The sequence below is a fragment of the Nannobrachium achirus genome (assembly GCF_963921795.1).
Source record: "Nannobrachium achirus genome assembly, chromosome: 16".
Lineage (NCBI taxonomy): Eukaryota > Metazoa > Chordata > Actinopteri > Myctophiformes > Myctophidae > Nannobrachium > Nannobrachium achirus.
This window is the reverse complement of record NC_137823.1, coordinates 4291669-4313054: the sequence shown is the minus strand read 5'-3', so window position 1 is coordinate 4313054 and position 21386 is coordinate 4291669. Positions and strand designations below refer to the sequence as shown.

The following is a 21386-nucleotide window of genomic DNA, read 5'->3' as shown; positions in this document are numbered from 1 at the left end:
GTGTTCTACAATGACAGGACAGTAAGCTGGGAGCAGACATGTCTGGCACACATGAGAATCTGGTAAAAATGTATTTTACTAGCCTTGTAGATCTGCTATTTTTGACATTTACGGCATTGAGTAAACATTTACAGCATTACATGCTGTGAACTTGTAAATCTGTTGTTGTTTAGCCAAAAAAAAAGCAGATATACAAGCTCTTATACTAGCCTTGTAGATCTGTTATTTTGACTCCGACTTCATCTAAACATTGTGAACATTGCACAGGAAGGAGGGAACAGTGAGGTGACAGACGTACCGTTATGGCAGCCTCCTGTGCATACATGTTGGTCTCATCGACGATGTACTTGACCACCTCGTCCGTCATGATGAGCCCAAAGAACTGGACTGGGGTCGCGTCGGCGGGCATGTCAGCAGCGGCCCCTCTCAGACCAGGCGTGCCAGTGAATGGAATGTCTCTAGGTTCCCAACCTTCCTCACGCCAGGAGCTGCCACCTATAAATTATAGAAATACCAGTAAGACACCACAATCGGGAGATAAGCGACAGTCAGGTCGCATACAAACTTTAGGGTTTTAGACTTGCTGAAAATAGATGATCTACATGATCCAGACATCACACCATGCATGTGTGATTTATTCTAGTCAATCCAGTTTCAATTGGGTGCCTAAATTTGCATTTCTATGGGAGTATTCTGTCTTGAACTTTCCTGCAAAATAGCAGATCTACATTTTGGCTATTTGGCACCAATATATCAATTATATATAATATATATATAAAATGAATATCAATTCACAGCCTTTGAATGAATCATTTGCATCTACAGAGTGTCGTGGCCTGCAATGTAGTTTCAATTGGGTGCCTAAAACTTTCCTGCAAAATAACAGATCTACAAACTCAACGTGTTGCAGTATGACACATTGTGAGATGAGATGTTGAAAGCTCACAGCCTCACACCAGCATTATTTCTTAGTTTGTTTTAGACATGTGACAATAAACATTTTATTCCCAGTTTCAGTCATCACAGCTTAGTTTTTAGTCATAAAACATGGTAAATCTTGTGGTCCGATAGCTAAAGAGAACAATTTTTTACATCTCACGGCTAAGCTGGCAGAGATGTGGAGAGCTGAATCGAAAATGGAATGGTAAATAAATGGTAAATGGTGCATTTATATAGCGCTTTTATCCAAAGCGCTTTACAATGTGCATTACATTCACCCACATTCATACACCGGTGGCGGTGGAAACCATGCAAGGCAGCTCACCGGGAGCAACTTGGGGTTCAGTGTCTTGCCCAAGGACACTTTGACATGTAGACAGGAGAAGCTGGGATTTGAAAAGCCGACACATGGAGCATTGGCCAACCCACTCTACCTCCTGAGCTACAGCCACCCCGGAATGGATAGAAAGATATCTATATGAATGAATTACACATTCTTACCCGTGTCCCTGCTTGAGGAAGGCCCAGCTGGACTGGTGGACTCCAGGTCTGGAACCAGGTCTGGAACCGGAGACACGTCCCTTTCACTGGGAGCTGGAGAGCGGCCTCGCGGTGCAGCTGGTGTACCTGAAATGAAAATATGCATTATAAAATCGAATAATATACATTTTCATCCTGTGGAAATAGCAGATATACAAGCAATTTTGATGTAATTTTAGTCATAGTCTTTTGAATAAAATGTCATTTAGTTTTAGTCATAATTTAGTCCCCTCTATCACATTTGATTCTATGATCTTTTAGTGTAATGATCCAAACCATACTTTTGTGTTCAGGTTCTGTAGGATAATGTACTATAGGATAATGTAATGCATAATGTAAGGCCATAGAAGAAGGGATTCAAACTCATGACACTAAATGACATTTTATTCAAAAGACTATGACTAAAACCAGTGTTGATTTTGTCCACTAAAACTATGACGAAAAATGTTTGTCGACTGCGTTTTTTTCACTGACAAAAACGAAATAAAAACTAAGCTGTGATGACTAAAACTAAGACTAAATATATTGACAATTTCGTCAACAAAATAAAAAACTAGACTAAAACGTTAGGGAGGACGCCCCCCTAGTGGCGAGAAAAAGAACCTCTGGGAACTCAGATTGGGGAGGGACTAGTGGAGTCATTTTATGTTTGGTTGCTCTCAGGTGTTGCATGCTGAAAATAGCAGATCTACAAGCTCACAACGCCTCAGGTGTTGCATGCTGAAAATAGCAGATCTACAAGCTCACAACGCCTCGCAGCGCGAGGTGTTGTGAGCTTGTAGATCTGTTATTTTTGGCAATAAATCCTAGCAGCAGTAGTGTGTCATACAGTTACTAAAGCTCACAAAGTGTGAAGTCATGCTAATGATTCCCTCCCCTGAAAATAGCAGATCTACAAGCTCACAACGCCTCGCAGCGCGAGGTGTTGTGAGCTTGTAGATCTGCTATTTTTTTGTAGATCTGTTATTTTTGGCAATAAATCCTAGCAGCAGTAGTGTGTCATACAGTTACTAAAGCTCACAAAGTGTGAAGTCATGCTAATGATTCCCTCCCCTGAAAATAGCAGATCTACAAGCTCGCTTTTATCCAAAGCGCTTTACAATGTGCATTACATTCACCCACATTCATACACCGGTGGCGGTGGAAACCATGCAAGGCAGCTCACCGGGAGCAACTTGGGGTTCAGTGTCTTGCCCAAGGACACTTTGACATGTAGACAGGAGAAGCTGGGATTTGAAAAGCCGACACATGGAGCATTGGCCAACCCACTCTACCTCCTGAGCTACAGCCACCCCGGAATGGATAGAAAGATATCTATATGAATGAATTACACATTCTTACCCGTGTCCCTGCTTGAGGAAGGCCCAGCTGGACTGGTGGACTCCAGGTCTGGAACCGGAGACACGTCCCTTTCACTGGGAGCTGGAGAGCGGCCTCGCGGTGCAGCTGGTGTACCTGAAATGAAAATATGCATTATAAAATCGAATAATATACATTTTCATCCTGTGGAAATAGCAGATATACAAGCAATTTTGATGTAATTTTAGTCATAGTCTTTTGAATAAAATGTCATTTAGTTTTAGTCATAATTTAGTCCCCTCTATCACATTTGATTCTAAGATCTTTTAGTGTAATGATCCAAACCATACTTTTGTGTTCAGGTTCTGTAGGATAATGTACTATAGGATAATGTAATGCATAATGTAAGGCCATAGAAGAAGGGATTCAAACTCATGACACTAAATGACATTTTATTCAAAAGACTATGACTAAAACCAGTGTTGATTTTGTCCACTAAAACTATGATGAAAAATGTTTGTCGACTGCGTTTTTTTCACTGACAAAAACGAAATAAAAACTAAGCTGTGATGACTAAAACTAAGACTAAATATATTGACAATTTCGTCAACAAAATAAAAAACTAGACTAAAACGTTAGGGAGGACGCCCCCCTAGTGGCGAGAAAAAGAACCTCTGGGAACTCAGATTGGGGAGGGACTAGTGGAGTCATTTTATGTTTGGTTGCTCTCAGGTGTTGCATGCTGAAAATAGCAGATCTACAAGCTCACAACGCCTCAGGTGTTGCATGCTGAAAATAGCAGATCTACAAGCTCACAACGCCTCGCAGCGCGAGGTGTTGTGAGCTTGTAGATCTGTTATTTTTGGCAATAAATCCTAGCAGCAGTAGTGTGTCATACAGTTACTAAAGCTCACAAAGTGTGAAGTCATGCTAATGATTCCCTCCCCTGAAAATAGCAGATCTACAAGCTCACAACGCCTCGCAGCGCGAGGTGTTGTGAGCTTGTAGATCTGCTATTTTTTTGTAGATCTGTTATTTTTGGCAATAAATCCTAGCAGCAGTAGTGTGTCATACAGTTACTAAAGCTCACAAAGTGTGAAGTCATGCTAATGATTCCCTCCCCTGAAAATAGCAGATCTACAAGCTCACAACGCCTCGCAGCGCGAGGTGTTGTGAGCTTGTAGATCTGCTATTTTTGGCTAAAGTTCTCAGAATATGGACACTATAGCACTATAGGGTTCAAGTGGATAATATAAAAGTATAATACATTTTTACCAGATTCAGGGCTCTGGCCATGATGCCACAGTGAAACTGTGTACTTGGTCTGTTTCCCCTCTACACCAAAGCTCTTTGCCAAAAATAGCCGATCTACAAGCTCACAACTGCCATTTTGGCACCAATTAGAATATCAATTCACAGCCAATTGTGTCCACAAGTGAGGGCAATCCCGTTCATTTCAAAAGAATCATTCAAATGATTCGTTCATAGTGTGAAGTGTTCATAGTGTGACTTCACACCAAATGCTAATGATTCCCTCCCCTAAGCTGGCAGGCAGACAGGAAGATGGCAGAGTGTCAATGTAAATGCTAGGCTGCCACCTGGCTTTCAGATGAACACATTACACATCTTTACAAACAATGTTTACATGACATGACATTATGGTTACATTTCAGGTCATGCCCGTCATTCTTTGAAACTTGAAACTGTTTTGGGTCAATCAGAGGTTACGCTTTTATGTAATGTCGGTCATTCTTTGAAGGTTTTGGTCAACAGCATATTGTTTTGGGTCAATCGGAGGTTAGGCTTTGATGTAAATCTTCCACATGCCAAAAAGGTACTTTGAATGTAAATATTTACCTTTACCGCGATGGCGGGGTGCAGGCCTAGGCTGTTCTTCCTCAAACTCATCATCCTCATCCTCATCCTCCTCTGAAAGAAAGATGATAAGAAACGATTTGATGAATATGTTGCATGTACAAGACAATACCTAGGTTGACGTGATGCGTGAAAAAAACACGCACGCTGTACTACTATTCATCTCGATTCATACAATAAAGCCAACATTGCAGTGCTACAGTGCTCGTGTTGCTACAAAGTCTGCGATTGCGTGGATAAAAAAAAAAAACCAAGCATCTAAAGTTTATGAATAAAACAATAAAGAGTGTGCAGGCCTAGATGATTTGATGAATATGTTGTATGGTTGACGCGATGCGTGGATAAAAAAAAAAAGAACACGCACGCTGTGCTACTATTCATCTCGATTCATACAATAAAGCCAACATTGCAGTGCTACGTGCTCGTGTTGCTACAAAGTCTGCGATTGCGTGGATAAAAAAAAAAAAAACAAGCATCTAAAGTTTATGAATAAAACAATAAAGAGTGTGCAGGCCTACCTTCTCTGGCAGAGCGGACATCCCCGCGACAAGGTAGCCAATTCGGGTCCACATCCTCCAAATAGTCCCCCTCATCAGGTGATTCCAACAATGGCTCGGAAAGCACTGTTGTCCGGGTCCGGGAACCTCGCCGTGGCTGGGCCGGGCCTGCTACATCCACGGGCGGTGAAGCTAGCAGTAGAGGCCGCGGTGGCTGCGGCGAACCGCAGACAGAGCAAGAGGGAGGCGCTGGGGACATGGGGGTCGAGGGAGTCGCGGGCGGGGGCAAGGGCAAGGGGATCGTGGAGTCGTCCTCCAGGTCAGAGTCAGTCTCCAGGCCCGGGTCTCGGAAAGCATAGTAGTCCGTGATCTGGTTCTGGCGACCAGTCGCAGATACAGACCCCCGAGGTCCCCGTCCACGGGAGGATGAGGCGCCGCGCGCCGTAACGCGGCGAGGGCGGCCAGGCATGATGCCAGACAGTAGAACCGAACACACAACGATAGACTACGAGTATGAGACAACAGACAAACAACTGACTACACTGACTGAACACTGACTGAACACTGACTACACTGAACAGGACAGGACAGGACAGGACAGGACAGGACAGGACAGACAAAGCACCGACACTACAATGAACTACACTCAACACAAGAACCGAACCGAACAACACACTGAACCCTAACCCTAATCTAATCTAATGTTCCCTCTCCTACACACACACACACACAGTCACTCCAACTCTCTCTCTCTCTCTCTCACACACACACGCACACAATTTACCTAGGCCTATAAATCTATATATCTATCTATCTATCTATCTATAACCTACCTCTCACTGATCTCTCTCTCTCTCTCAATCTCTCTCTCTTGCTGTGAAAAAGCTTGCTTCAACTAAAAGTCTCCACTCGCAATCCTACCGATGAGGAAAGAATGAATGGGTGGGCGGGCTTTATATACCTTCTGTAAGGCCGGCCTCCTGCAGCGTACGTGCGTCCTGTGCCACAGGGCATGCCTGTGGCACACGCACGCTTGCAGATCACTCGCAAATCAACCATAAATGTGTATAAAATATACAATAAATCCTTTGTTTTATAGAGGATTCTAAGTGATCACTTGCTCACTGGATGTCTCAGTGACCGGCGAACGCGACCACGACTTTGGTTCTTCAACAAGCAATCTGTTCACACGCAGTGCCCAGGGGCTGCTGCCAGCAGTGGCGTCAGTTCAGCAAAAGCTAAGGTATGGCAACATGACTGGTGTCTTGCATGCACGGTCGGTCGCGTGCCCTCACGTGCATGCAAGACAACAGTCATGTTGCCATACCTTAGCAACAGACATTGTTGCTAAGGTATACATACATTTTATTATTTCCCCTGTAGCCAAGGGATGGCAGCTGCCATAACTTGCCATACCCAATTGACACCTCTGGCTGTCAGAGCCGAAAGCCGTACTGTGCTGCGTGCACCACAGAAATCAACCATACATTTGTATAATATACAATAAAAGGCAGAGAAATGGGCAGTCTATTGTTTTATAGAGGATTCTAAGTGATCACTTGCTCACTGGATGTCCTAGGCACATGGACAACATCGCAAAACAACGGATCTTTGTCAGATTAAAGATCAAAATGTGATTTTTCCAAAAAAAAAAAAAAAAAAAAACGAACATGTTCGGTTTTTGTATTTCTTAATACGTTTTTTTAAACCGAAAATGTTCGGTTTTGGCACTAGATGAGTTAAAATCAATGCATTTGGAGTTATAAAGGTAAAAACACTTTTTTGGACGGACATCTTGGATTTCGGGGGCCGCAGAGGTCAATTCAGAAGTGGTTCCACGTCTGAAAACAAACTTCATAGTATATAGAAACACTGTAGAAAGTTTCATGCTTCTGTCATAAAATGCACAATTGGTTTGGTTAACCGCCCCACTATTGCTCATTCACACCACATAGCCAGTAATCGGACGTGGGACCTTCAGTGTCCCAGTTGGTCTCTCAGGTACGGCCATCCATTGCCTTATGGATGGAGAACAGGGTCTCCGTTTGCAAGCTTATGGAAAGTAGTCTTGTCCAAAGTAGATGGCAGTTTTGAAGTGTACTGTATGACAGCAACCATTTAAAAGACATCCCAAGAGGTGTTTGGCTGGCACAGTGGTAAAGTCCCTGCCCATCACCACAGAGGTTGTGGGTTCGAATTCATCCATGCCCTCTTGGGTGGAAAGTCCACATATTCCCCAGAAGGTTAGCATTGTAACACCTGAACATCTGCCCCAAATGACCAACTTTCTTAGAGCACTGGTTCTCAATGTGGGGTCCACAGAGGGAGTCTAAATGGACACTTCTATGTCTGTAACTCTGTAAACTTGCAAATAGAACCTAATGGAAACACAATGTGGTACATTGTACCCTCTCAGAGTTATGGAGGTTATTGAAATTAAAATGTTTGACAACCACTGTCTTAGAGCATACTAACACATCATTGGGCGGCAGTGGCTCAGGAGGTAGAGTGGCAGCTTGGGAAATGGAACGTTCCTAGTTTGAACCCGGTTTCCCCCGGAGTTGGTATCGAAGTGTCCTTGAGCAAGACACTGAACCCCTAATTGCACCTGATGAGCAGGTTCGTGCCTTGCATGGTTTCCTCCTCCATCAGTGTGTGAGTAAATGTTTGAATGTTAAGTACATTGTCAAGTTCTATGTAGATGCAGTCCATTTACCATTATGGTCTGGATGGGAAAGGTAGAGGGAAATGGTAGCCATGAGCTGGGGCTGAAACCTGAATGAATGTTTCTCTAGCCTAGACGGTCTCATGTCAACTTCTTAAGAAATGTGACAATCCGTATAGGTTTCTTGAAGAGGAGTCAGAATATGGCAACGAACAGTGCGTACATAAGACATAAGTTCCTATAGGGCTAGTAGATCTGGCTTACAGGATAACTTGACTACTTTGTGGTTATTTAAGTGATTAAAATACTAATACATATTATACATGCTTCCAAAAGTGTTTCCTAGTTTTTAATGTGAGAGTTAGTGTTATTTATTGTTTTTATGTAATATAGTATAATGGGACATCACCTTGGGAGGGACGCCATCTTGCATTTGGCAATAAATTATTAACTGGTGTTAATTTCACTGATTCAGTCACATTCCTTGAACCCCAAAACCTTGGGTTAAACACCAAAACCACCTTTCTAGGTTGCATAACAAATGAGATATAGCCATTTTAAGCTCCTGGCAGCCATCCTGGGTGCCATCTTGAAAATGTGGCCTTTATGGTAAATATATTTTCCTGGATTTTTTGGGATGTTCTCAGGCATGCCTAAAGGTACCAGAATCAATTGAAACCCTTTTGTATCAATGTTTAGGGAGGTTTAGTGCTATTATTTCATATTGACCTGTCTATTTCTCATAAAAAGTGCTTGTTTAAGATAAGGCTGAAGATTACCACCTCAGAATGAAATACTGTGGGTAAAATATACATTTCCTGAATGCTTATGGTCAATTCTGTATTCCAGCTGTTGTGTTTTGAGTCTCTGATGTTTCTTGATGGCACAGAACTAAAAGAAAAAATATGGTTTAGGCGGAAATAGTTATTTGTATTTGTTTATTAAAGGTTTGAAGAGCTCCAGTGACCACTCTACTTATCATACATCTTCACAAACGGCATTGAATGAAAGCTCAAGGTGTCCCCTTAAAAATGATACCAAACATATAATATAAAACATTACAATATGTCCTGAACATGAGCTAATAAAAATATATGTACCTGTGTCTAAAATGCAAATTTTCAAAGGGGTATGGTAACTTTAGCAGCTGATAGCACCACTTAAGCTACCTGTCTGCAAGGTCTATCATATCAAAACTTAATCTAGAGATGTATATGAATACAAAAATCACAACTAGAATTTGCCACCCCAGGTGGTACCGATATGTCAAATGTTGAGTCTGAGCCTAAGGACTATTGTAGATCAGCTATTTTTGCTATTTTTGACTGTATAAAATTTTGGCCCTCTGGAGTGAGTGTGAAAATGGCCAATGATCACTGCAAATAGGGAAAAAAAGAGTGTTGTGAGCTTGTAGATCTGCTATTTTCACTGTTTGATTCCCGGGCAAATGTCTAATTTCTCTTTTGGGTTACGGCTAAAAAGTTTGGGAACCATAGTCCTAGACCACCGATTGTCGATGTGTTGATCTATATCCTAACATTGCCTAACTGGTGGATGGTGGACTACCTGCAGGCTGCACCGTTGCTCTGATCTGACTGCACCAAACTTGGCACAAACATTGTTCATGGGTCTGGCATGGACGGACAGCAGGTTAAAGGCGTTAAAAAAAGGGAACACATCGGCTGCAGAATAGCCAATACAGGTGTCTTTAAAAAAAGTTAAAGATGCAGTGCCATGATTTATTTCCACCCTAAAACATAATTATCAGGTATTATGATTATTCTAGCAGGAGGATTTTTTTTCCAAAATAGTGTACAGAAAGAGTTAAAATTAGGTTTGTATGTGGCCACACCCACCAGTTCATTAAGTATGCCTGGTCGTCATGGTGGGTGTTGACCCGGCTGAAGTTAGCCACACCCACGTGTGTTGGGTGAATGTTAAAAGGGGAGGGGATGATTATATGATGTCATTTAATCACTGTTTTTGGATTGGCACTTTTGACCCACAAGGTGAAAGAAAACCAAAATACAAAGGGAATACATAATTGCTCATAACAACCACACCAGGGGGTCTAATGAAGTACTGTCAACCTCCTAGACACATGAAAACCAGAAAGAGAACAAAACTATGGCACCACCTCTTTAAATAATGGCTGATTAATTGCTCTGGATCTAACACATGGTCCTGAAGGTATACAGGGTTGAATGTGCGAACGTACAAGTGTGTATCTATGTGTATGTATGTATGTGTGCACACATGTGGAAAAACTGCCAATGCATGGTTCTGTGTGTGTGCACACGTGAGAGAGGGAGAGAGAGAGAGAGAGAGAGAGAGAGAGAGAGAGAGAGAGAGAGAGAGAGAGAGCACTCTGCAAACATGTCACGCTGACACATTAGACAGATGAAAATGTCAAAGTGGTGACTTATAAGGAACCTGGAGGTCTCCTGCAATTCAGGCAGAAATGTCAAAAACACAAGCACCTCCAAGCTGACAGCGACTGCCTCCCTCCCTCTCTCGCCCTTTAACTGGCAACACTGTGACTGCTTCCAAACGCTTTGCCCTGTTGTTTACTCTTTCATGGAGGCAACAAGGTATAGATTGTAAGTGAAAGTGTGTTTTTTTTTGTTCTTCCGTGGGAAGCCATTACATTGTGCCTGTCAACCAGGTGTGTCACACCAAATTCTGGGCCCATGGGTACAAGGATTCACTGTGGGCCCCCCATGAATGTTCTTCATAGGGGGGAGGGGGTTTAACCCATTTAGACTGGGAACGCATTATTATGCATTATTTTGTGCTTTAACTATTCAACAATAGTAGATATACAAGCTCACAGAGTGCTGCTATTTTTGAAAAATCTTGACAATTTGTCTTTGAATATTTCAAATCCTTCTAAGGTTTTTTGGAAAAATCTATGTTTCTATGTCAGTGGTGCTCATAGTTTTTCATGTGAAGGACCCCCAAAATGATATGTAATTGGCCACGGACCCCCATCTCAAAATATTTCGTTCCAGGGACCCCCCAGAAGCAAAGATTTTCACGACTTTTCAAAAATAGCAGATCTACAAGCTCGCGGCGCGGCACTCGGTGCCGCGCTGTGAGCTTGTATATCTGCTATTTTTCAATAGCTAAAGTATGAAATAATTAAGTCCCCCCACCTTGGGCCCTAGTAACTCAGTCCCACTTTTCCCCCCCTTGTGACGCCCTTGCTGTCAACAAGCACAAAGCTGGAAATATCCGCCACGGGCAGTCAGAGGAGCGAGAGAGAAAAGACGGAAGGCAACAGACAGGGAGATGGAGAAAGAAGTTGACATCACCTCATACCCTTTAACACGTTGTTTGTAAGATGTGCTCCGAGCAGCAAACACACCCAAACACCATGATGTTAAGCCAAGCCAAAGAACGATCCTACAGGGACGGACTGGGACTAAAATTCAGCCCTGGCATCTTGGCCAGACCAGCCCCCACAACCAGCACGCGCGTGCAGATACTCTACCGACTCGTCGGGTCAAGGGCGGCACATATAAATACACAAGCTTTTAATACCACAGCTTTTACCGACAACATAAATGATAACTACACAACTACACAATCCATACATTGTGTAAGTTAGCATACAGTTCTCACCACCAAAAAGCGGAATATGAACATGATTAGCGCTAAAATGTGTCAGAACTTTGGCTAGTTAGCTAATGAATGGAAAAGAAGCATATTGATCTGAGAATTGGACAAACAAGTTGTATTTGATTGCTCAATATGCAGTAGGCTATAGGCTACTGTATGTTACTGTATTTTTCTTTCTTTTTCTTTTCTTTGGCCCCCTAGCCTACCAGCCCACCGGGCAAATGCCCTGTATGCCAGAAGGCCAGCCCCCCCCCCCCCCCCCCCCTAACGATCCATCTGTAACTATGGGAAACAGAAAATAAACTAAAATCCATGCGCACGTTGGCAAGGATAACTCCGCCAGAGGTCTGGCAACACATTTAATCACACATGGCCGACTGATTTATATACATGCTGTTAATGAACATTTTGCCGAAGTGGTTAACATGAGAAATGAGGTTGCGACAACACTTTGTCTGCCATACATCACACATCCCAGCTCTATCTCTGTCTAGAATGTCTATCAATCTATCTCTGCTCCGTAGTTTCTGTCCCTTTTCGTTCTCTCTCATGTCTCTGCCTCTGCTCTAATCATAAACAGACACATTCCTGTAGAAATGAAGGAGGCCATGCATGGAGAATGCCTGCCAGCTTTTAGGAATGTGACACAGCGGCACTTCATACGGCCCTACTAGTTTATACTGTAGTGTGCAGAGTCTGCCGACTGGGCCACAGATCATATGAGTGTTTCCATTAGTTTCTACTTCTTAGTGAAACAGTTAGGCTTCCAAGTAAGTAAGTACAGTATGTAAGTAAATAGGTCAGAGTGGCTTAATAGAGAGACAAAGAGAATTATATTGGTATATGTATTCATATAAGTGCATATGTACAATGTCTATGTTGGGACAGTGTGTCCTCTGTGATGCTATATCGTGGTGTTTTAAGACAGAGAGCCATAGAGTATTTCATTGTATTATAACGACAATGGCTGACAACTTGACAGGTGTGTAATAGGTGCCAAGTGGGCAATATCTAAATGCATAGGGTGCGTTCGGAAATGCGCGCCGGGTGTGTACTCAGTGTAGTGAGTGCAGTGGGCGGTGATGTTGTAGAGTGCATTCAGTGTGGCTTATTTACCAACGACCAGTTAGGGCAGCTGTGTGCTTTTTCACTCTGAACTGTGAACTCTGAAGGAAAAGTTGGAAAACCTTCTGAAAAGCAGCAGTTGCTAACGTAACGTTGCTATTGAAAGGTAATTTAATTCCTAACATTGGCCTACCTGCTGTTAGTTTACAAGTTGATGCAACAATAAAGCACTAAAGGACCCATCAAGCCGCAAATGGTGCATTTTGTTATCATTCCTTCTCCATTGTTCACAGCTGAGAAGGGCTCGAGACACATGGCCATGAAAACCAACCAATCAAAACACCGCACTGACGCACCACACCGCCAAACCCCATCTTCTGAGTAGGGTCGGTCAGTGTGTGCACTCAGCACACCGGTGCGCCGCGAACTGGATTTCCGAACGACAACGCACCAAGTACACCGAATAAACGGACGACAACATGGCACACCAGTGCGTTGAGTGCGCATTTCTGAATGCACCCACAACAAACAAAAAAACAAAACTATTAGTTGTCGACTAGCAAAGTCACAATAATTGAAGCAGATTATAGACAATAGTATAAGTACTGTATTCATAATAAATAAGTGAAAGGCATTTGCCATAAATGATGGTGCTGATCAGTGTCAATTAGGGATGGGACGATAAGCGATATTGCCGTTTATCGTGATAAAAAACACTCAATCGTATCGTGGAGATTTATATGAGACATATATGGTGATATCGTCCTCCGTCATGCACTGGGATCAGTTCACCTTTTATTTGCCGAGCTGCATATCCACTTATACCACTTAAACCCTTAAACTCAACCCTCCATCATTGGTAAAAGGTACTTACAGTATAACATACGTACTTGATACAATCTTTCTTTCACTCTCTATAAAATGTCTTCGCCAAAAAATAGCCGATCTATAAGCTCACAGCGCGTCGCAAGCTTGTAGATCGGCTATTTTTTGGCAAATGTTCCGCCCCAGGATAATGGATTTAGATTATCGCGATAAAATCGTAAATCGATATTTCTTTTGTCGCAATAATCGTGATATGAAATGTTCATGTCATCCCTATCATCAATACGACAAGCTACAGCCTGGGATGTAACGTTGCACATGTCCTAGATTTCACATAGAAGGATCACTGCCATGGACACGACACACACTCATATCTGTCACTCACACACACACAAACTGATGAAATACAGCAAGGTGCTACAGGTGGAGCTGCAAGATAAGACTGGCTATTGTCCATTCAGCCGCAGGGGATAGAAAAGGAGCTATATTAACTGCCTCGTTGACGTCTACATTCTCATTCTCAGCTAGTATTAAATGCAGTGGTGTAAAGAAGGGGTCTTCAACGTTTTCTGGTCAAGGACCCCTTAGCTGAGAGAGAGATGAAGCAGGGACCCCCACAACCCATAGATTCCATATAGTTTCATCGTTTTGACAGCGCAATCATCAGTGTATTTTGGATTTATGTCAATTTGTGTTATCAGATATTTAACCACTTGAACCGTCAATACTTAATAAACTTGACCTTTCACTCTGTACTCGGTGTGCTCTTTTTTCCCCTCTACACCAAACCTCTTTGCCGAAAATAGCCGATCTACAAGCTCACAACGCCTCGCGCTTGTAGATCTGCTATTTTTGGCTAAAGTTCTCAGAATATAGATAGATAGATAGATAGATACCTTTATTATCCCACAGGGGAAATGCAGTTGCCCAGAATATGGATGTTAGGGTTCAAGTGGTTAAAATAAAAAAGGAAAAAAAAGGTTTCTATCACACAAAGATTTGAAGGACCCCCTGTAGTAACTCTGAGGACCCCCTAGGGGTCCCGGACCCCCTGTTGAAGAATCCTGCCATAAGGAGCACTCACAGAGTTAGATTTAGATTAGAGTTAGATTATCATGTGTTTATGGGGTATTTCTGTGTTCCTCTGCAGTCTACTCGGTGGCATATCGACCTGGAGCCATGGGCCAGTGACAGCCATTCACTGGAGGATGAAGCTAGAAGATTCCTCACCTACATTACCACGCCACAGGTGAGCCACTGCTCTTTTTTTAAAAGATTAGTTTTGGGGCTTTTATTGTATAGGACAGTAGACTGACGGGAAATGGGGGGAGAGATGGGGAGCGACACACGGCAAGGTTCGTCCCGATCAGGAATCGAACCGGCGACGCCGCTAGGCATCCGCGCCTATGTGGCAATGCCAAAGTGGTATGCGCCTGGACCAGTAGGCCAGCTGACGCCCCCGAGTCATTGTTCTTACAATTGCCATTTAGGCATTTAGCAGACACTCTGTCTGTCACGGTGATCAGAGGTTGCATTCATGATTTGAGGCATTTTGTTCCAAAAATGTGTTTAGCAAAAGTCGACCTGCTGGTGGCGCTATGACAAGCCAATGTGAATAGGGTGGCATTTGTTCCTTGACCTAGTGGGAAAGTGCGTGCAAAATGTCATAGAAATCGCACGCTGCGTTCATGATTTGAGGCATTTTGTTCTAAACGGACCAACCCTGCAAACTTTGGAAGCCAATGTTAGCCAATCTGGATGGAATATTAAATATCGGACAGATCCATGTTGATCACATGACTATAAAGATACTGTCTACCGATTTACGTGAGTTAAGGAGCACTGTAGAAAGATATTTGGTACGAGTCGGCCCATGTAAAATATGTGGGGCAGAGGTTCCGAGTTGGCATCCAGGGAGTGTGTGCACAGTTTGGCCGTGACCGGGCCAACGGCGCCAGAGATTAGAGATGGGATTTGGCTCTTTGAAGTGAGCTGGATCTCTGGGATCCGTTCCTTTCAAAGAGCCGTTCAAAAGACTGGCTAATTTTTGTTACTAGTTACTTTGTAGATTTTGATTATAATTTCAAATCACTTCAACCCGTTGCGACGCATTGTGAGCTTGTAGATCGGCTATTTTCAAATGATTTTTCTACATTTTGTTCATCTGAAAACTTGTGAAATGGGACATTCTGCATAATGAGTACTTCCTACTTTTGGTACTTTAAGTACATTCTGATACCAATACTTTTGTACTTTTACTCAACGAACATTTTACTTTTACTTGTAACAAACAGTATATCTACATTGAAGTATTGATACATTCACTTAAGTAAAGAATTGAAAATGAAAAATTAAAAAGAAAGGGCTCCCTACGGCGAACCGAATCCCATCGTTCATTTCAAAGAGCCGTTCAATCGACTCGATTCGTTTGCGAACGTCCACCTCTACCAGAGATTAGCTAGTAACAGACGGACAGACGGAAGGACAGACACACGGATGAACGGACACACGGACAGGGTGCAAAACATAGTCTCGGCCACGCCTTTCGGCCTGAGCGGAGAGTTGGAGACAATAAGCAAGGTAATAATCACATACACAGAATGTAGAGAAGCTAGGATCCGGGGTTAACCAGGAACCATCTTAACCACATTAACCCTGCATGGTGGCCCCATTCTGGCCATGTCATTAAAGGTGAAATTGTCGAAAATATTCAAAAACAGCAGATAAATGACTAATGGCTTCTCACTGCCATGGGGTAGAGCAACTTCACTGGTGTGTGTGTGTGTGTGTGTGTGTGTGTGTGTGTGTGTGTGTGCGTGTGCGTGGGCTTGTGCGTGTGCGTGTGCGTGTGCGTGCGTGCGTGCGTGTGTGTCTATATACAAAACGAGGGGAATTTGCGCCTCTCCTTTCAGATTGTATTTTTGCTGCCAGAACCGACAACCTGCAAGCTGTCATTTGTCCCGGGTCATAAAATCCCATCCCAACACTCACAACTAGACCACAGCCCTTAACGCGCCGCTTCCCTTTTTATGTTATTTCTGATTACAACTTCTCTACGGGGCTGCGAGCTGAATTAACAATTAGGGGAAAATAAAACAGAGACTTTGAATTTCAATGGATTCTTTGTTGCTTTAACCAACCATCAATAAAGATCCAACAAGGGTTCCTGGTGGCTGGAACAGTTAGTGCACCACATAGCACATTACCACATAGAACAGTTAGTGAACCACATACCACATTACCACATAGAACAGTTTAGTGCACCACATACCACATTACCACATAGAACAGTTTAGTGCACCACATAGCACATTACCACATAGAACAGTTAGTGAACCACATACCACATTACCACATAGAACAGTTAGTGCACCACATACCACATTACCACATAGAACAGTTAGTGCACCACATACCACATTACCACATAGAACAGTTAGTGAACCACATACCACATTACCACATAGAACAGTTAGTGAACCACATACCACATTACCACATAGAACAGTTAGTGAACCACATACCACATTACCACATAGAACAGTTAGTGCACCACATACCACATTACCACATAGAACAGTTAGTGAACCACATACCACATTACCACATAGAACAGTTAGTGAACCACATACCACATTACCACATAGAACAGTTAGTGCACCACATAGCACATTACAGTACCACATAGAACAACAGTTAGTGAACCACATACCACATTACCACATAGAACAGTTTAGTGCACCACATACCACATTACCACATAGAACAGTTAGTGCACCACATACCACATTACCGCATAGAACAGTTAGTGCACCACATACCACATTACCACATAGAACAGTTAGTGCACCACATACCACATTACCACATAGAACAGTTAGTGCACCACATACCACATTACCACATAGAACAGTTAGTGCACCACATACCACATTACCACATAGAACAGTTAGTGCACCACATACCACATTACCACATAGAACAGTTAGTGCACCACATACCACATTACCACATGGAACAGTTAGAGCACCACATACCACATTACCACATAGAACAGTTAGAGCACCACATACCACATTACCACATAGAACAGTTAGTGCACCACATACCACATTACCACATAGAACAGTTAGAGCACCACATACCACATTACCACATAGAACAGTTAGTGCACCACATACCACATTACCACATAGAACAGTTAGAGCACCACATACCACATTACCACATAGAACAGTTAGTGCACCATACTACATTACCACATGGAAGTGGAACAGTTAGTGCACAACATACCACATTACCACAAAGCCAGGTCACTGGACAGAATCTTGTTTTGTGTCTTGTGTGTCTGCCTTCGGTCTCTAATGGGTCTCTAATCTAATAAAGCAATGCAAATAGAACAACAATAAATACATAGATAACTAAAGCGTGATTGGAGTTGAATGGGGTCTGATCTAATGAATATCAAATATCTAAATACTGAATCAGGCAACTTGAAAACTACCTTTCAAATTATGTTCAAATGACCCCAGAAGTGTATCAAAGTGAATACCCCATTAAAGGGATATTTCACTTTAAAAAAAAACTTTGGTCATTTTATCGTCTGTAACGCTGCCTCGGTGCTGAAGCCCTTAGTAGACAGCGCCTGAGTTCTGACTTAACATAAACATCAGACTTTGAACTTATAGTATTGATCATATGTGACTGATATCTTTACCCCAGAAAGTATCACCTATTTAAAGAACAACAAAGTGGTATATAAAACAAATGAATATTTATTCACCATAAAGCACCTGAATAATGATGACAAAAAACAGTTCCCTTCACAAGGGTTAAACTTCAACATAAAACCTTAACAGGTAGAAAACACAGGAAATGTTACACGGTCCTTAACTGTCTCTATAGACACCTCAGTGTCAACAATACCCAGAAGATTCTGAACCCAAAACCCCTGCTTGGCAAATAGTGCAGAAATATATATATCTGACAAGCAGCTATATTGGCAAACAGCACTTAAATGTGCAAAATACTGTAACAGGCAAAATCCTGTAGACCTCTGTAAACCACCTAATATTAAATGAAATAAAAGTCCTTAAACCCTTTTAACTACCTCCGTGTCAGAGTAGTATGAATTACCTTTTTAAATTAAACAGTAGAATATGAATTAAGCTACTACCTTTGTAAACACTTTTTTAAACCCTGTTTTAAATGTAAACCCAAAATGAAATGAGTAACCAATCAACAGTCCTACTGTAAACCTCCTATTCACTATAGGAGAGATATGATTATAAATTCAACACTCAAAGGTACCTTGTACAATAGTGGGCCCACTTATTACACAAAACAAACAAAAAGCCGGCAATAAGGGAATTAACCAAACAAAATAAAACGTTGCAGGCCTGTTTGACACCGATGTGCCGTTTTATGAATGGAGTGATGAAGCCTCTTCACTCACGTGAGCCGAAGTGCAAAGGGTTACTCACAGTCTCGACGATACAAAGTTCAGAGTTCAGTCTCTTTTACAGTTCCAAAGGAAAAGACGAATGGTCTCACCACGTCCCACGATGCCAGAGGAACACCCAGCTTTTCCGGTCGCAGGGTGCGCTATCTGGTTCTCTGAAGACAGTCTCTATCTTCCAAAACGAACGCACTGTCCGCCGTTGTTGAATAGTTCACGTCACGTTAGCCACGTTAGCTTGAGGCTAAATACAGTGCAGCTGTTTACTACTGCACGAAACGTCTGCTTACTGTGGTAATGTCTCCCCAAACCGAACTCGTCTTGAATTCAGTCTTAAAGTAGTCTTCAGTGGTCAATACATATGCGTTAAACACTCAAAGATTTAAACACTTGGTTCATTCTTATAACGTGATGCTTTCGTTTTCATTCACGTCCTCTCCTCTCCCAGTCACACACCAAAACTCACTCCCAACTCTTAAACACACACACATTTTCTTTTCATGTCCCGCCCCCCAACCAATCACATGCTTAGAAAATGAAGGACATTCATCCTGACCAATCAGAGTCAAGTAAAAGAGAAAACACAGTACACATCAAGTTAGGCTGATCTCTTAAAGTGAACCAGACCCTTTTAACCTGTGGGCTTATGAAATGGACTGCCTAATGTTGAGGTTTTTGAAAATAGGCACAAATAACGCTGGGCAATTTACCCAGGGGTTACACGCTCCCCCTTCTAAACGTCTGAATGTCCTCATCAGACTTTCCACAACAAAACAAATCGTTCAAACAGTTATATTTGGTCATGGAAGGGGAATATCGGGGACTCGGAAAAAGGCAGGGCATATGAAAAGGGAACTGTCTTGAGTTTCTGCTGATGGATATCTTCATCCCCCTGTGTACGACGACCACTGGCTGGTCTACAGAATGGCCAGGGGCATCGTAGGTTAGTCGAGTGACCGGCTTCACCTCCCTTTTGGGGCGTGGAAAACAAAGGTCTTCTGTAGCTCCATCAGATAATCTTTCGGTGGGGACGTCTGCCACGTCTTCCTCTTCAGATCCTGTGACCCGTACAGGGTCCTCTAGTTGTGGCACATCATCCATTTCCTCTTCTGCTGCAGCAAGTGGGCCAGCCTCACTGTCAGACTCATCTAGATCTTTGTCCTGGTTCTCCGGAACATTGTGCTGAGGGAAGGCTCGACTCAGCTGTCGCTCAAGGGGCTTTAGTGTATCTGAGACACTTTTGGGGAAATTAGGAACGCACCCAGAAGATTCATCTTCAGAGTCTGACGCTTCAGAGTTGTGTGCTTCCTCTTCCTCCTCTTCACCCTCTGGTGTGTCCGTTCTTGGGGCTGCTCGGGTAGCAGGCCGCAGAGGTACATTGGTCTCTCCGGGATCAAGCGGGAACCTGACCAGACATCCTATAGGAAGGAGATGGTCGCGGTGAAGCGTTTTCAAAATGCATCTCCCGCTCTCAGGCTTTAACCGGTACACTGGTATGTTAGGGAGCTTTTCAATGATAACATATGGGATTGAAAACCATCGATCACTCAGTTTATGCTTCCCTGTCAGTCCGGTGGCCCGAATGAGTACTCGGTCCCCTTTCTCTAGGACCTGGTTTTTTACACTGGCATCGTAACGCCTCTTATTCCTGTCGTGTGTTTGGTTAGCTGCCTCAACTGCCAGTTGATAAGCATGCTTCAATTCGGCCTTCATCTGGTCCACATACTGCAGGTATGTGGTTTCATCTTCGTCATCTGGTGATGTCCCAAAACAGACATCAACTGGAAGCCTTGCCTCACGGCCAAACATCAAATAATAGGGAGAATAACCCGTTGCGTCATTGCGGCTGCAGTTGTACGCATGTACCAGCAAGCTCACGTGCTGGCTCCACTTCTGTTTCTGTGCAGGGTCGAGGGTCCCGAGCATAGAAAGAAGCGTCCGGTTGAACCGCTCTGGTTGCGGGTCACCTTGTGGATGATAAGGGGACGTTCTTGACTTCTTTATGCCCAACATTCCTAGGAGCTCCTTGATAAGGCGGCTTTCAAAGTCCCGCCCCTGGTCGGAATGAATGCGGGCCGGCAAACCATAGTGTACGAAGAACTTCTCCACCAGGACCTTGGCCACGGTCGAGGCACGTTGATCCTTCGTGGTGAAGGCTTGAGCGTAACGAGTGAAATGGTCAGTAACCACCAAAACATTCGCAGTTCCTCTTGAATCCGGCTCAATGGATAGGAAGTCCATGCAAACCAAGTCCATAGGGCCACTGCTGGTAATTTGGTGCAAGGTTGCTGCTTTGTGAGGCAGTGTCTTACGAGCCACACATCTGCCACAAGTTTTTATGTACTGTACAATGTCTGCAGCCATCCTGGGCCAATAGAATCTGTCTTTAGCAAGAGCAGTTATCCTTTCAACTCCCAGATGACCTGCATCGTCATGCAGTGACTTTAGAACAGTGAGTCGGTAGTCACTCGGTAGGACAAGCTGCAGTGCATCCAGTCCAGCGGGTCTTATTATCTTTCGGTATAACAGTCCGTTCTTCACCACTAGTTTGGGTGCTTCCCGAGCCAGTAGCAAAGCATCTGGATGTGTACCTTTGGTGGTT

The 21386-nt window shown here is 43.2% G+C and overlaps 1 protein-coding gene across 1 annotated transcript in view; it reads left to right on the top strand.

Moving 5' to 3' along the window:
* The window catches only part of mettl24 (methyltransferase like 24), a gene marked incomplete at both ends in the record, with an annotated part of 144438 nt that overhangs the window by 75561 nt on the left and 47491 nt on the right, over positions 1-21386 (top strand). The window contains one exon of the mRNA XM_080744168.1: positions 14477-14575. Coding sequence (XP_080600294.1) covers positions 14477-14575 — 99 coding nt within the window. The remainder of the gene's footprint in view (positions 1-14476; positions 14576-21386) is intronic.